This window comes from Nannospalax galili, unplaced genomic scaffold, assembly GCF_000622305.1.
Source record: "Nannospalax galili isolate Female #2095 unplaced genomic scaffold, S.galili_v1.0 scaffold254, whole genome shotgun sequence".
Lineage (NCBI taxonomy): Eukaryota > Metazoa > Chordata > Mammalia > Rodentia > Spalacidae > Nannospalax > Nannospalax galili.
The window spans coordinates 149971-167673 of record NW_008333903.1 but is presented as its reverse complement, the minus strand read 5'-3'; the positions used below and the strand labels follow the sequence as shown (position 1 = coordinate 167673).

General features: G+C 42.8%; 2 protein-coding genes across 2 annotated transcripts in view; one reads left to right on the top strand and one right to left on the bottom strand.

Moving 5' to 3' along the window:
- The window catches only part of Slc11a2 (solute carrier family 11 member 2), a 40294-nt gene extending 39391 nt beyond the window's left edge, over window positions 1-903 (top strand). The window contains exon 18 of the transcript XR_003848826.1: window positions 830-903. The gene's annotated coding sequence lies outside the window, so the exon portion shown is untranslated. The remainder of the gene's footprint in view (window positions 1-829) is intronic.
- A 528-nt stretch (window positions 904-1431) lies between these two features.
- Higd1c (HIG1 hypoxia inducible domain family member 1C) lies at window positions 1432-16301 on the bottom strand. The gene is made up of 3 exons (XM_008828897.2): window positions 16029-16301; window positions 9246-9380; window positions 1432-1590 (listed from the first exon to the last, which is right to left on the bottom strand). The coding sequence occupies exons 1-3, from the start codon at window positions 16168-16170 to the stop codon at window positions 1526-1528; spliced, it is 342 nt and encodes a 113-aa protein (XP_008827119.2). The 5' UTR covers window positions 16171-16301; the 3' UTR covers window positions 1432-1525.
- Window positions 16302-17703: the final 1402 nt, after the last annotated feature.

The window sequence follows — 17703 nt, the reverse complement described above, 5'->3', positions numbered from 1 at the left end:
TCTGTTATAATAAAATATATGAGACCAGAATACTTTATTAGGAAGAAATTTCTTTAGCTCACAATTCTAGAAGTTCAAAGACATGGGGCCATAACTTCTCTGATGAGAGCCTCCTTGCTGTGTCTTGTGGATGGCATCAAGGTGGGAGACTTTACAAGAGGGGAACTCATACTGGGAAGCAAAGTGCAACTCAGAGGTCAGAGGGTACATGCTGTGTACGTTCTCATAACCCTTTCTCTCTTCACTGAAACTCGTGATGATTCTGCCTTAGCCTCCTGAGAGATGCTCTCTTTTATAGTTAGAATTCTCATGAGAATTCAGTTCCATGAAAACTGCCTTAATCACATACAAAGATGGTGCCGTTCCCCTGCCCTCCACCTCCTGACTAATGGTCTCGCACTAGACCTCACCTCTTCAATGTTTCCCCACTTCTCAGCCCTTCACTCTAGGGACCAAGCTTCAAGCGCATGAACCTTTGGGGGACATATTCAAATCATAGACACAGCTACCAATATAGACAATCTACAGATTACCATAGATGTTTTCATTGAATTCCTGGGATTAACATTGGAGTCAGATTGTGAAAGGATACTCTGACAGTGTGTACCAGAATGTCAGCAGCAGCGAAACTAAATAATTGGTGTTGCTGCATAACCGCATGCCACCTTGATGTGGCAGGCAGGTGGAGGACACCCAGACTTAGGGCATAGTTTAATGAGGAGGCACCAAGGATTTTAGTAGCCAGTGAAAATACTCTGTTTCAGACATTATGGCATTAGCCCACTAAAGTGTTTTACAAATTTAGGTATTAAATAGTGTTTATTTACAGGGTCCTCCTGCAGTGAACCTCCTACTTTACCCACGCTGAAGTGAACAAATGAACTTCCTGCACACTCCTCAGCCTTTCTGGGAGTTTGTAAGTTTGTGCACATTGCTGCCCTGTTAATAAATACTTGGCATTGCTTTTTTTTTAATGCAACAAATACATTCTTTTCATTCACTCAGTAACTTTACACAATTGGGGAACTTTCTGGGTTTTGTAATAAAGGTTATCTTCTACTGAAGAGGACTGAGACAGGAGGAGCACAAGTTTGAGGATGGACAGTGCTACCTAGTAAAATCCTGCTTTTTTTTAAAAAAAAAAGATTTGTTTTATATGTTTACTTTTTAGACAAGATCTCAAAATATACCCTAGGCCAACGTGGAACTTGTAATCCTCCTGCCTCGACTTCCTAGATGAGCTGGGTGTGGTGAAACATGCCTTTAATCCCAGCACTCAGGAGGCAGAGGGAGGCAGTTCTCTGTGAGGCCAGCCTACTCTACATAATGAGTTCCAGGCCAGCCGGGACTATAGGAAGACTCTGTCTCAAAAAGATTTAAAAAAAGAGAAGAGAAGGGAGGGGAGGGGAGGGAAAGGAAGAGAAGGGAAGAAATAAAGGTATAAGATGGAACCCAATGAAAATTCCTTCTTTATAACCACCAGCTTTCAGAAGGATCTTGTTTTTCTTGTTTCCATCTTCTGGCTTCATTTTTTGGACATATTGAAGAATTGAGGTCTAATGTAATCCTTATACATAGAATAGAGAACACCTAGAATCAGAGATAGCCATTCATCAGCAGAGCACCAGCAAACACTGACTCACCCACTTGTATTTTTCTGAAAATATCCCACAATGGAAGAATCAATACCAAATAAAATCTCTTACCAAGTTCTGTCTTAGACCATGCAGTGGCTATAGAAACAACCCTTAGGTATTTTAAGATCAATATTGACACAGGTGTTTGTGCACATATGCACGTTTGTGCGCACACACAAAATCTTTAATAAAAATGCCAGTTCTGGGTCTGGAGAGATGATTCAGTGGTTAAGAGCATTGGCTGCTCTTGTAGAGGACCTGGGTTCTGTTCCCAGCACCCACGTGGCAGCCAACCTTCCGTAGCTCCAGTTCCAGAGGATCTTACTCCCTCTTCTGGCTTTCACAGGCATTGTATACACAGGGGCACCTACCTACTTGCAGGCAAAACACTCATACATTTAATATAAAAATAAAAAATTTAAATGCTAATTCTGTGTTTAAAAAGAATATCAGGCCAGGTGTGGTGGTGTACGCCTTTAATCCCAGCATTCGGGAGGCAGAGGCAGGCAGATTCTGTGAGTTCAAGGCCAGCCTGTCCTACATAGTGAGTTCCAGGACAGCTAGGGCTACAGGGAAACCCTGTCTCAGAAAGACCGAAAAAAAAAAAAAATCAGTATTGGTGAGCATGGTGGCATACATCTTTAATCCCAGCACTTGGGAGGCAGAGACAGATCTCTGTGAGTTCAAGACCAGCCTGGTCTACGTATCAAGTTCCAGGCCACCTGCGGCTACAAGGAGGCGCTGTCTCAAAAAGGAAATAAAGGGGGCTGGAGAGATGGCTCAGCAGTTAAGAACACTGGTTATTCTTACAGAAGACCCGGGTTCGAATCCCAGCACCCACATGACAGCTAAACTGCCATAACTGTCCATAAATCCAGTCCCTGGGGATCCGATAGCCTCTTCTGACCTCTGCAGGCATTGCAGTACACTACATGTAGGCAATACATGCGTACACATAAAATAAAAAAAAATAAAAATTTTTAAAAAGTTTAACAAAAAGGAAAAAATATATGTGGATATTATATATATATATATACATACCATTCTGAATTACAATTTATGCTGATACACCATTCTCATGTTCGATTTTTAAAATAGTGTACAGGCATGGTGACATAGGCCTGCCCTTAGAAGGTAGAAGCAGGAGACTCAGAAAGGTTCTTTGATCAAGGTTGCCTTTGACTACATAGTGTGTTCAAGGCCAGCCTGAGCTACCTGAGACCCTGTCTCAAAAAATTCAAAACAGAGGCTGGAGAGATTACTCAGTGGTTAAGAGCACTGACTACTCTTGCAGAGGACCTGGGTTTGGTTCCCAGCACCCACATGGTGACTCCAGTTCCTGGAGATCTGATGCCCTCTTCTAGTCTCTGTGGGCATTGCATAACATGGGTGCACTTACATACATGCAAGCAGTACACTCATACACATAACATAAAAGTAATAAAATACTTTTAAAAATAAAAAAAAACAATAATAAAGAAATCTTGAGAAAATTCCTGGCAAGTTTGATCAGATATAGGCATCCTAATTTACCAGTCATTTGTTCAGTATCTAATTGTGGTCAGTGTTGGGAGGAACACGTGTGAATGGATCTAATCCATGCTCTAGGGATGACAAGCTATTGGGTGAATCAGCTATGAGACTAGGCAGATGCTAGCTATGGCTTCCTCGAGGTCCTAGGACTGTGTTGAGCAGGCAAGTGAAATAGGCTAAGAAAAAGAGGAGAGGCTTCCATGAGTGCTTGGCATGCTACTAAGTCTTCAGAGCCAATGGCAAGAGAAGAAGTTAAAGATGCAGTTGTACTCTGCATCCCCACCGCATCTCACCATCAAAGTGTCAGATCTGCAACCCCACCCCATCTCACCGTCAAGGTGTCAGCTCTGCAACCCACCCCATCTCACCGTCAAGGTGTCAGCTCTGCAACCCCACTGCATCTCACCATCAAGGTGTCAGATCTGCAACCCACCCCATCTCACTGTCAAGGTGTCAGATCGGCAACCCACCCCATCTCACCGTCAAGGTGTCAGATCTGCAACCCACCCCATCTCACTGTCAAGGTGTCAGATATCTAGTAGTTGGGGTCATTCACTTCTCCTCTGACTTTTTTCTGAGACTGCCCATGATTTCCTAGGTTGCACAGAGTTAGATAAAGGGTCAGTAAATTATTCTTGTAGCCCCGACAGGACAGTAAACTGTCAGAAGTTGCAAAATCTTATAATTAAATACTAATATAACTAGAATTGATGCATAGAATTCAAGCCAAAATTTTTTTTAATTGGAATATTGTAACTGAAATAACACTCTCAGAAGGCTGGGTATATAGCTCTGCTGGTAGATTGTGTAGCATACACGAAGTCTTGCATTTGATCCCCAGTACCACATAAACCAGACATGGTAGCACACACCTGTAATCCTGGCACTCAAGAGGTAGAGGCAGGAATATCAATTGTTCAAGGTCATCCTTGGCTACTAAGGGAGTTCAGGGGTTCAAGGCCAACCTGGGACATTGAGATCCCCATCTCAAAAAAAGAAAAAAAAAGGAAAAAGAAAAATATCAGATTCAGAGAATTCTGGACTGATTCCCTGCCTTTTGGCTTGTTACAGATATTTTGGCTTGTTAGAGATAATTCTTGCCAATCTTCTAACTATTGTTACTCCCTGAAGTTATGGTCACAACTGTTTTCTTACCTCATTGGCACTTGTTACTTCACTGGTGAACCAATTAGAGCTCAAGTGAGACCTAAGTGTTTGGTGTCCTTCTCCACATGCGATAGGCCATCTCCAGACTTTTTATTAGATTTAATTTTTGTGTGTATGCATGCTCATGTGTGTAAGTTACAGGCATGTTCCTGCCATAGCATGGTAGAAGTCAGAACAATCCTTCCCTTCTGCCTTGCTGGAGGCAGGGTCTCTGTTATTCACCTCTGTGTGCCAACCTAGCTGACCCATCAGCTGACAGGGACTCTCTTGTCTCTGCCTCCCATCTTGCCATAGGAGCACTGGGATTATGGATGTGTGCTATGGTGCCTAGCTTTACATGAGTTGTGTGGATCTGAACTCAGGTCCGTTTACTTGTGCAGCAAGCACTTTGTCCTTTGGGCCATTTCCCCCAGCCTTTCCAAGCTTTTAAATTTTATGTAAGTAAATATATTGAATATGTCTTTTTTAAAAAAGGTTTTCTGGCTTGATGGCATGCCCCTCTGCCTGCTGAGCCATCTTGCCAGCCCAGGAAACTGAAAGTGGGAACTCTGGCCTTGTGGTGTGGAGCCAGAACTATGTTAAACCATGAAACCCGGTGGCTGGTGATTTTAGCAGCAAAGGCGTTACAGCAGTGGCGGAAGATTTTAACTATCGCCATGTAACAGCTTGGTAGAAGAGAAGAACTGGAGAGCTGTCGGGATCCCCAGGCTTCCAGCTTTGGTGAACACAGCCTTGCTGCTACAAAGTCATTTCACACAGTAACACTTAGGGGCAGAATCCGCAAGGACTGGATTTTGACTAACTATGTAACAAGTTATTTTAGTTTCTGTGGAAAGTAACACTATCCAACAGTTTGTGTTCATGCTGTTGGTTGCCAGATTTAACAGCCTGATCAGGATGCTGAATAAATGGAGTGTTTTATTGTTTTGTTTTGTTTGAGATAGCATCTCACTATGTAACTCTGGCTGGCCTGGAATTTGCTATGTAGACCAGGCTGTCCTGGAAGTCATGGGGATCCATTAGCCTTCACCTCACAAATGGCTGAGATTAAAGGTATGCACTACCATGCCTGGCAAAAATTTATTATTTTAAAATTATGTGTATACCTGTGCGTCTACATGTGTATATATGCATGGGAGTGCAAGGCCTATGGAATCCAGAAGAGAGTATTGGATCCCCTGAAGCTAGACTTACGGGGGGGGGGGTTGCAAGCTGCTTAACGTCAGTGCTGGAAACCAAGCTGAGGTCCTCTGCAAGAGCAATATGTGCTCTTAACTGCTGAACCATGTCTCCAGCCATGTTGTTGTTGTTTTAATGTGTATTTTAAAATGGCACTGGTTAGAGGCAGGGTACTGCGAAACCATTCTTGGTAAACTGCCCCAACAGTTCAGAATTAGAATTCCCTTGGTGTTCTGCCAGGTTCCATTGGAAATGTCATACAACTGCTGGGGTGAGATGATATTTGCTCCAGAAATCTAGCACTCAGGAGGCAGAGGCAGGCAGACTTCTGTGAGATCAAGGCCAGCCTGGTCTACATAGTGAGTTCCGGACCAGCTGGATCTGCAGGGAGACACTGTCTCAAAAAAAAGACTGTTGGAGCCAGGACTGCTTAGGGAGTTCCAGGCCAGCCTGTGCCAGGTAGCAGGACCTTGTCTCAAAAAACAAACTGAACAAAAGCAAAAACAAAAGGCTGGGTGTGGTGGCATACACCTCTGATCGTGACGCTTGAAAGGTAGAGTCATGAAGAGCACTGTGAATTCAAGGCCACCCAGGGCTACATAGTGAGACACATCCACTGCCCAAAATAGTCCATGATCATGAGTTTGAGGCCAGTCTGGTCTATATGGTGAGTTCCAGAACAGCTGGAGTGCTGGAAGACCCTGTCTCAATAAACCCCTAAACAAACAAACAAACAAAAAACTGTAAATAAAATCCCTCCGTAAACACCCCTCCTGGCCGTTCTTCCCTTTAACCTGACTGATTCATCTGCGCACCCACACTGTGCAGTCCATAACCTGCCATGCTCCCGTGTCTCTGCTTTTCAGTGCTGACCCTCCCTCCCTGGTTAGCTCCTGCATAGACTTGGCTCATCACACAGTTTGCATCCTTCTAGAAGCCTCTCCCCAACCCCCTAGGCCTGGCTGAGGACCCCTCCTTTGTGCTTGTGCTTTCTCAGCAGCCTGTGCCGTCTCTGCAATAGCACCTGTGACTTCACAGCATCTTTTTGGTCTCTGCCTTAGGAGGGTGAATTACTGGATGCAGGGAGTGAGTCTTCCCTCTCTCTCTGTGCACCAGCGTGTCTGGAACCTAGGAGATGTTTCGTAAACACTTGTTAGGTGATGAATGTGAGGATTGTCACTTTGGAGAAGGCTCTTCGTATTTGGTTCCAGACTCTCAGTGTACAACTTATGGTAATAGTCAACACATAACTTACTGTTTCAAGCCCTATGCCCAGGGACTGGAGAGATGGCTCAGTGGTTAAGAGCACTAGCTGTTCTTGCAGAGGACCTGGGTTTGATTCCCAGCACCCACATGGCAGCTAACAACTCTAGTTCCAGGGGATCTGACACCCTCTTCTGGCCTTTGTGGACAACTGCATGACATAGGTACATGCAGGCATTACACTCATACACATAAAATAAAAATAAGAAAAAAAATTTTTATTTTGGTTTTTCTGAGATAGGGTCTCCCTGTAGCCCCAGCTGTCCTGGAACTTACTACGTAGACCAGGCTTTTAAAAAGCCCCTTGACCGTCACTCATGAACTCTGACCTACTCAGCTGTCTCTGCATGAAGCCAGCTTCATGCAGGGAGCTTAAGAACATTGTGACTTGTTGACAATACAGATTTTAAAATTTCAATTTTTTTTTGGTCTTTTTGAGACAGGATCTCCCTGTAGCCCCAGCTGTCCTGGAACTCACTATGTAGACCAGGCTAGCCTTGAAGTTACAGAGATCCACCTGCCTCTGCCTCCCGAATGCTGGGACTAAAGGCATGTACCACTATGCCTGGCTTTAAAAATTCAATAATTTAAGCTCCTAAAATTGACTTCTTTAAAAAAAAATCTGTCTAATTAGCTAGTTAAGAGATTTAGCTTTGGTATAACCTGAATTATATGATATAATTTTACACCAATTATTTGAACTTGACTCTGTATTACTTAATTTATGGATTAATTTTTTTAATGTGTATAAGTGTTTTACCTGCATGTGTGTAAGTGTACCCATATCATACAATGCCCGAGGAGGTCAGAAGAGGGTGTCAGATCCCATGGACCTGGAGTTAAGGATGGTTGTTAGCAGCCATGTGGATGTTGGGAACTGAACTGGGGTCTTCTGCAAGAGCAGCAAGTATTCTTAATCTATGAGCCATCTCTCCAGCCCCAATTTATGGATTAATTTTTTTAAAAAAACAAATGTGCTGCTGGGCATGGTCCCAGCACTTGGGAGGCAGAGGCCAGCAGATCTTTGTGAATTCCAGGCCAGTTGGGGCTGCAGGGAATCCCTGTCTCAAAAAAAAAAAAAAAAAAAAAGACTAAAGCAAACAAAACAAACAACAAACTTGCCTACCAATCGAACTTGGAATACAAGGAGAACAAGGCTCCTGAGAACATGTCCTCTGAAAATGCCTCCATCCCAGTTAAACTACTGTAATACCTGCCGTTCATGTAGACTGAGAACATGGCCACTGCTCTTAGCTGAGCTGTCTGGGTAGAAACTGGTTACTGTTTTTTTTATACTGAGGCTAGCAAACTATCCCCTAGTTGTATTCTTTTTTTTCCAGAGCTGAGGACCGAACCCAGGGCCTTGTGCTCACTAGGCAAGCGCTCTACCACTGAGCTGAATCCCCAATCCCCAGTTGTATTCTTTTTTTAAAAAAAAAGATGAATTTATTCTTATTTTATGTGTATGAGTGTTTTGTTTTGTCTGCATGAATATCTGTGCACCATGTGCATGTAGTACCTACAGAGGCCAGAAGAGAGTGTCAGATCCCCTGGAACTGGAGTTCCAAATTGTTGTTAGCCACCATGTGGGAGCTGGGAACCGACCCAGGTCCTTTGCAGGAGCAGCCAGTGCTCTTAACCACTGAGCCATCTCCCTAGCCCCAAGATTTTATTCTTAGCTGGTTTATCAAAACTCATCAAATAATTTAGGTCCTCCAATTAACTTGTTAAGTATGTCTAGTTGAACAGCTAACAGGTTTGGTCTCAGTGTAGCTTTAAGCCCTGGTAATTTTATACCTGTTCTTTATATTTGACTGTAGGCCTTATTTAATTTATGAGTTTAGTTATAACTTCTTGATAAGTACATCTAGTTGGACAGCTAACAGGTTCAGCCTCAGTATAGCTTTAAGCCCTGATAATTTTATACCTGTTCTTTATATTTGACTATAGGCCTTATTTAGTTTATGAGTTAATTATAAAAAGGATTTTCATGTTCAAATTTATGAAATGTTTTCATTAGCAGTAATTGCATCTCAGATTAACCTCTCTGGCCTACGATGCTGCCACTGGGCAAAGCTTCATGTATAGAATGAAAGTAAACAAGGGTGTTTAGATTTGTGGCCTCTAAAAATGTTCTTTCCAATTAAAGTACTTCAGTAAACATCTGCTGATCAGATGAGCCAGAACCTCTGCTGTTGACAGAGTTGTGTGGAGTAGATGCATTCTCCACTTCTTAGAGGATAGTGACCACCTGCCCTTGAATTCCCTACTGGCAGTTTTGTTGTTTTTTGTCAGGTTTTATTAGATGAAAATCCTAAGAAATTAAGCAACTTTAACTAGGCAAAGATCAGTCTTTTTAACTCCTTTCTCATCATTTCAATCCAATACTCCTACTAAGAATAAACAGAATAAGTTTAAAAAAAAATTCTTAAGGACATCTAAATGTAAACACAAATAGGAGGTTACCTAGAGTCACAGCTCCTACGGCAAATCCTTGGGCAGCAATGCGCATGTGGATAAGATGAAGCGATATTTTCTGATCTTTTCTGTACTTTAACTTATAAAGACCAAAGGACAGCACAGCCACAAATCCAGCCACACCTGTGGATTTAAAACATAAGTTAGATAAACATCAGGCAAGAATTCTCATTAGAGAGGATGTCTAAAGGGAGAGTACCTGAAAGACAAGCTGACAAGATGCAAGGGTGAGTGTCCCTTGTCTGACATGCTTGGGATCAGAAATGTGGACTTCTGGGGTTTTCAGGTTTCAGACCATGAGATATCTTGGACAGGACCCAGGTCTAAATACTAGGCCTGTGCGTGTTTCACATTTGCCTCATTCACATGATACAAAGTTTTAGAAAATTTATTTTTTCTAAGATTTTTTTGTTTGGTTTGATTTTGTCACTTTTTGAGACAGGGTCTCCCTGTAGTCTCAGCTGGCTCACTATATAGACCAGGCTGGTCTTCATCTTACAGAGATCCACCAGCCTCTGCCTCTGCCTCCCAAGCACTGGGATCAAAGGTGTGCATTACTATGCCTGGCTTTGAAAAGATTTTTGAAAATTGTTTCTGTGTATGTGTTTCTGTGCATGTACATGGTAGGTGCCCTTGGAGGCTAGAAGAGTGTTAGATGCTCTGGAGCTGGCATTACTGGTGGCTGTGAGTTACTGGACATAGGTGCTGGGAACCAAGTTCGGGTCCTCTGCAGGAGCAGTACACTCCCTTAACCTCTGAGCTGTCTCTCACCCGTGTTGTGACTAGGGCTTGTCACATGAGAGCAGGCGTGGGATTTTCCACTTTTGGCATCATGTTGACTCAGAAAGTTTCAGATTTTGGAGTATATTAGAAGTGTGGTTTTCAGATAGTCAGCCCATACCAAAGGATACCTTAAAAAGAACTATACTGGAGGGGCTGGAGATATAGCTTAGTTGGTAGAGTGCTTGCCTAGCATACACGAAGCCCTGGGTTTGTCTCTAGCACTGCATAATGTGGACATGATGGTGCACACCTGTACGGGCAACTCTGAAAAGAAGAAGCAGGAGGTTCAGAAGTTCAAGACCGTCTTTGGCTACATAGGTAGTTCAAGGCCAGCCTGGGATACATGAGACCCTGTCTCAAAAAACAACTAAATAACCAAAAGATCCCCAAATCCTTGATTTGAAGATTTGATGTAGCAGATTGTATTTATTTTGGTGTGTTCGAATGCAGGCGAATTCCTGTGTGTACAGGGCGGAGGACAGCTCTCAGGAATCTATTCTCACTTTTCATTGTGTTAAGGCAAGGTTTCTCATATTTCTGCTGCTGTGCTGCATTCTGAGGCTAGCTGACAAAGGTGGCTTTTTTCTTTAAAATATAGGTTCTGGGGATTAAACTCAGGATGTCAGGCTTGTGCTGCAAGTTCTTTTACTTGCTGAGCCATCTTCCTGGCCCAGAAGAGGCAGATTTTAACATGGGTCCTTAAACCAGGTGTGGAGGCCCACACCTGTAGTCCCAGCATGGGAGATGGACAAGCAGATCAGGAGTTCAAGGCCAGTTTAGGCCTTGAACATGATACCCAGTTTCAAAAACCTAAACTAAACAAATAAAATGGATACATGTGTAAGAATTATAGGTCCCTGACATTCTAGTGAGATGTGATCTCTCTGCCACCCAGTTTACATGTGTTTTGTAAGATGGATGAGGTTTTCGATTGCTAATAAAGTAGTAGGGGATGGTGGTAAGGTGAGGGTGGAGATGGGTGAGGAGGGTCTGAATATGATCAAAATATATTGTATAAAATTATTAAATCAATAAAATAAAAAGAGCCGGGCGTGGTGGCACACACTTCTCTCTTGGCATCAAATAAGAGTCATCTAGTAAAAAGATAAAGACCTTGTTCTTCTTGTAGAAAATAACACAAAGAAGGGTGTCGTGGTGCAGGCCTGTTATTCCAGCATTTAGGAGGCAGAAGCAGGGAGATAGCTGAAAGTTCCAGGCCATCCAGGGCTACATGATAAGACCCTGTCTCAAAATATAATAAAGTAACACAATAAATTTTAATACGAATTGGAAATGTCTGAATACATGAACAAGAAATACATGGCTCTAGGAGGATTTCTAGAAAAGTTAAGAAGACCATACAAATAGCTTCTGTATTTTCTATAGGTATCAAAGGGCAACTATGCTGCATGACAGCCCTGTGTAATTGGCTTTAAAACAACTCATCAACTAAATGGGAAAGACTTCAGGAAGAGATTTAAAACAGCAGGAGAATTTAATCTACAACAAACCAAACGTATCCAGATAACAAATAAATGAATTTAATGTCATCAGTACAATTTATGGGTATGGAGAAAAACTACCTTGAGTTTATATGTCACACTGGACCTTGCAAAAAGTTTCAGATGAGTAACAGCTAAACAAGAAACAAAACAATAGCAATAGCCAAAAAACCAGAATACCATAGTATATAACCTCTATGAGATCAAGCAGGCAGTGGGGACTGACAAGGATGAAATGCTGTATGTTGACATAGGAACAAAGGAAACATTTACAAGGTAAAAGTGTGGGTCCTCTTTTGGGGTTCTCTGGGTTATTGATATAGATCATTGATCTATGTGTCTCTCTACCAGCAACCCCAGCATCTTGATTACTGTAGCTGTATAAGCAAGCCTTCTACCAGGCAGGGTCCTTCCCTCCCAGTCATCTTAAAAAAACAAAGCAGCTGGGCGTGGTGGCGCATGCTTTTAGTCCCAGCACTTGGGAGGCAGGTAGATCTCTGTGAGTTCAAGGCCAACCTGGTCTACATAATGAGTTCCAGGTCAGCTGGGGCTTCAGGGAAACCCTGTCTCAAAAAGCCAGAAAAAAAGCAAAGGTTGAACCCCCATCTCAGGAAATCATATTTATAATGATGGAAGTGGTTTCAGATAATCAAAAAAAAATTCTGTAAATTATCTGTGAAAGACAGTCCATCCTATAGCAAGATATCCAACAATCAAGTATTGCTTAAATAACAAAAACTAGAGAAAACTGTTCGATGATACACACAAAATATGTCATTTTTCTATCAAAATATTGGTTATCTCCTCTTGATCAAATCCAAGATTCTGTGCTTACTTAAACCGGTTTTGTTCCTGTCAGAGATTAAAGACAGTACCTTTTCTGGTTTACAGATAATTTAATTTAGCTAAAAACACTTTCATCTTTCTACTTTAATCATACTAATTGTCTCCGGAAAAATTAATTTAATGTGTAACAGACACGATTAATCTGTTTTAGGATCTGTATGAATTGAGGGGCTTGTTTTTCCTCTTTTTCGTTTTTGTTTTTTGTTGATTTTGAGACAGCGTCTCTCTAAGTAAACCAAACTGGCCTTGGAATTCAGAGATCCACCTACCTCCGCCCCGAGTGCTAGGATTAAAGGTGTGGACCACCACACCCGGTTTTGTTTTGTCTTTTTGTTGCTTCCCTTTTTTTTGAGACAGGGTCTAAATATAGCCCATGCTGGCCCCAAACCTGCCATCCTCCTGCCTATGCCACCTGACTGCTAGGATTACATGTGTGCAACACCACATGCAACTTCTTGGATCTTGAATTGTTTTTCTAGTGACAAACCCGAAGGAAGATACATTACTAGTAAATCATTTGCTTCTAACTTCTTATACAATGCTTTGCTTCCATTTCTTTTTTTTTTCATTTTTATTTTATGTGTTTTGCCTACATGTATATGAGGGTATCACAAGGATGCCGTGTCCTCAGAGGCCAGAAAGTATTAGAACCCCTGGAACTGGAGTTACGGATGGTTGTTAGCCATATGTGGGTCTTATATGTGCTCTTCTTTTTTTTTTTTTTTTTTTTTTTTTGGTCTTTTTGAGACAGGATTTCCCTGTAGCCCCAGCTGGCCTGAAACTCACTGTGTATACCAGGCTGGCCTCGAGCTCACAGCAAGTACTGGACTAAAGGTGTGCGCCACCATGCTCTGCCCTTATGTGTGCTCTTACAAGTCATAATCAAACTAAGTAAAACTTTTAAACAATACTTGTCACATGAATTTTTCCAGGGAGACATGAAGAAACATCTGTTGACCCAGACAGGGTATCAATGACAGACCAAAGTACAATTCCACCAAAGTCCAACTTCGGGAACCAATGAGTTCATTTGGATTACTTTTTTTTTACTTGAGACAGGGTCTCACCATGTAGCCCTGGTTAGCCTGAAACTCATAGTGTAGACCGGGCTGGCCTTGAGATCGTGGAGAACAACCTGCGTGTGTCTCCCAAGTACTGGAATTAAAGGTGTATACCACCACACCCAGCCCATGGGGCCTACTTACAAACAAGGGTGAGCATGGGTGAAGTTACTTTTAGGAATGTCAGGGACTCCAAGGCACTCTGGAATCTGGAAAGTCTCACTGCAGCGTGGGTGACAGCCTCCCCATAGCTGCATAGATGGAGTCCCCTCTTCAGTTAAACTTCCATTCTGTATACTGTCACCTCCTCAGACCACAAGACCATGTACAGCTTGAGCAGAATTCCATACGGTGGGGAAAGAGTGACTGAGCTCTCAGTTGAGGATCTAATGGCCCTCCCCGCCCGCTTATATGAGGGAATGCCAACAGGTCTGATCCTGAGTATCTCTTTTGAATAGTCTTAGCTTCTCTGATGAAGATGGTAATGGCTGCTATGCTCAGAGGACGGTGTTCCACAATAGTGTATAAGCTAGAAATTGCTGCTTTTGATAGGTGAATGACCCTTAATGGAACTATGTGACAAAACTCTGTAAAAAATTTATGACATATAAGTCAGAGCTAAGAGAACATTTCAGTAGTTTCTAGATGAAGTGGACATGAGACATCACTGCAGTGTCTGATTAGTGCTGAGGGCAGCATCAGCATCCAGAGAAAGAGAACGCTCACAGCCTAAAACACAGTCATGGGGGAGAGTCTAGGAGTTGGTTTTATTTTGTTGGGTTCCATCCCTTCCTTCATTCCTCCCTCCTTTTCTTTTTTTCCAGAGCTGAGGATTGTTTGGAAAGTTTTTTATCACTGAGCTACATCCCTAATTCAAGTAGGTGAATGAATGAGTGAGAGTGTGTGTGTGTGTGTGTGTGTGTGTGTGTGTGTGTCTAACATACTAAATAAGAGGGGTAAGAAAGAGGCTAATACTCCAGGTTTAATTAGAATGTGACTTCTTTTTTCTTTTTGAGAGCCCCAGCTGGCCTGGAACTCACAGAGATCTGCATGCCTCTGTGTCCTGAGTGCTGGAATTAAAGGCGTGCTCAACATGCCAGGCTCAGAATGAGACTTTTAAAATTCAGCTTTTACTTAACCATCAACCTCAACATGTGGAACATGCCAGGAAGCCTGGAAAACACAGTCATACCCCACCGAGTAGCCAAATGAGCCCCACAAAATCCATGCTCCAAGCTTGCCAACAGGCCAGGCTTCCCCTCTGAACCATATTCTGATTGACCCACAGAGGTTTCAAGCTGGGGGGGGGGGGGGGATCTAGCTTCTAGTTCTGCAGAGCAAAAGAAGGAGGTTTCTTTGTTTGGTTTTTAGTATCTTTGAGACCAGGTCTCATTATGCAGCTGGCTAGCCAGGCAGTTGCTGTGTAGATCTCAGATTTACAGTAATCCTTCTCTGCCTCCCAAGAAAATGCCATCATGCCAGCTAAAACTGGAAGGGTTTGTTTTCCTCCCCCCGCCCCTCCTCTCATTTTTCCTTTTCTCTCTCTCTGTCTCTCTCTGTCTCTTGTCTCTTTCCATTTTTTTTTTTTTTCTATTTGAGACAAGGGTCATATGTGGCTCAGGCTGGCCTTGAACTTAAACTTTGGATCCTCTTACCTTCACCTGCCCTGTGCTGAGAGCTGGAATCACAGGCATGTACCACCATACCTGGTCTGTGAAGTGCTGGGAATTGAATATGGGGCTTTGTCCATGCTAGGCACACACTATACCAACTGAGCCACAACTGCCAGTCCCCCAAAGTAGTTTTTAATCATACCTGGTAGTAATGAAAAGAGCAAAAATCTATAAACAACAGACAGGAGAGCTTAAAGGCTGGGGTGAGCTACAGAACAAAGAGATGAATGAATAGTGGGTTTGTTTGTTTTTCTTTAGATAGGGTCTTACTATGTAGCCTGAGTTGGCCTGGAACTCACTGTGTAGACAATGTGTACCTCAAACTCACAGAAATCCACCTGCCTCTGCTTCTGCCTCCTGAGTGCTGGGATTAAAGGCATATTCCACCATGCCTGGCCAAACAAATAGTTTTTAACAGACTTTCTGTGTATTAAACTAATGCTGCTAATTCTGAGTCATAATGAAAAGGTTTAAGTCCATTCAGTTAATTCCATTTAATTGACTCTTAACTAATAATTTTAGATAGACCTCTAAGGACTAGAGAGATGACTCAGCAGGTAAAGGCGCTTGCTGCTAAGCCAAACACCCTGAATTCGAAAATGATTCCCAAAAGTTATTCTCTGATTTCTACACGCATGCGATGACATGTGTATACATACATACATACATACATACATGTAATTAAAATTAGATAGGCCTCTAATGAAATGTGTAAAATTGAATAAAATGATGGCTAAATTTTCTGGATTCTGGACTGGAAAGTACCCCGACTGCTCAATTCTCATTTCTGTTTAGAGAGACGAGCTTCTGAGAATCTGAGCAAATTCACTTACATGAACCATGTCAACCTCCAGAGCTGCTGAGTAAGGCACAGTTTTCCAGCATCCAGTCAAGGGGTATACTTACCTGTAGGGACAAAGGGGGAGTCTCTAGATTTCCTCATCAGTCGGGCTAACTGGCCTTCATCCTTGTCTGCTGACCACTGGTTGTCTGAGGACATGCTTCTCTCTAGGGGCACAAGGAGATCTATGTGGTTTCTGCACATCATTCAAAGAATTCTTTCCCCGTTGCTCCTCGATATGCTGTGATGAGCTCCCCAGCCTTCATTTCCTGCCTTCCTGTCTGTTAGCTTTTTTAGTTTTCTTTTTTTGAGATGGTGTCACTGTGTAGCCATCACTGACCTGGAACTTGTTAGGTAGACCAGGCTGACTTCGAACTCAGAGACCCTCCTGCCTTTGCCTCCTGAGTGCTCAGATTAAAGGCTTGCACCACCACAATGGGCAGTTGTCCTTCCTTTACATTTCACTACAGAATCCCACATTTTGTGGGAAAAGAGCACTAAAACTTATGTGGAGAGAGAAACTGGTAACCAGATTCCATGAATACAGAGGGCAAATAAATACAGATCATAATCCCATCACTCAGTCTCCTTGTCTCCTTTCCTGGTGCGACATTTGAAATCACTGGACCCTCAGGACTTTTCCCCAAACAGTAAGAATGCAGAGTTTCTCTCCTACGATGGCAGTGCCAACATTGGCAAAAGTAACCTTTTGATTTATAGGTGATGGGGGCTGTCACTCTGCAGAATGTGTAGCGCTTCAGAAAGTTGTGTGGAGATTTACCGAGCACTTCCAGTGTACCAGGCAGCAAGCCAGAGAGTAAGAGAGCATCTTCCTGCCTCCACAGGTTTAATGAGCGGCTGAGTCAGCAGAGCTCTGTGGCATCTCAGCTTGTGGTCTGCACACTGCTCATTTCTATGTGAGCATGCAATGCTCTCTACCACACATAGTAGCTTCATTTTATGAATGAGACTTCTACAGGAAGCCCAGTAAATAATGGAAGCACCTTACCTTACCCCAGCTCGAAGCACCGTTACCACAGCCTGCTGTGTCTCCTGCTATTCTTTGTGCAGAGGCTGTGGATCAGAACGGGCGCAAGGCTGGGGCGGGTTTTCCTGCAGTTCCAACTAATTGATAATAGGACAGTCAGACAACCCCAAGGCAGTGGCCAGCTAGTCCTGGCCAGGGATCTCCTGCTCCTGCTTGAGACTTGCAGAAAGTAGAGCCTTACCACACATTTTTAGGCTTTGGAAGATAATATTAACATTTTTAAAAGACCTGGGAAAAGAATGCAACTATGTAAGTCTCAGTGCACAGGGGAATTCCCAATTTCCCTGTGACTATGACCCAAATCTCTGTGAAAAAGTATTCTGTTTTTCATTCTGGTGCTGGGGATTGAACCCAGGCCCTCAAACATGCTAAGCAAGCACTCTACCTCTGAATGCTATCTCCAGCTAAAACAATTCTATTAAAAAGAATCAAGGGGGCTGGAGAGATGGCTGAGCAGTTAAGAATGTTCTTACAGAGGACCTGGGCTAGATTCCCAGCACCCACGTGGCAGCTAACAACCGTCCTTAACTCCAGTTCCAGGAGAATTCAACACACTCTTTTGACCTCCATGGGCATTGCATGACATGGGTGTACTTACATACATGCGGACAATACACTCATTCACATTAAAAATAAAAATAATAAATAAAATATTTTTTAAAAAAGAATCAAAGGCACAGGGCATAGCTGAG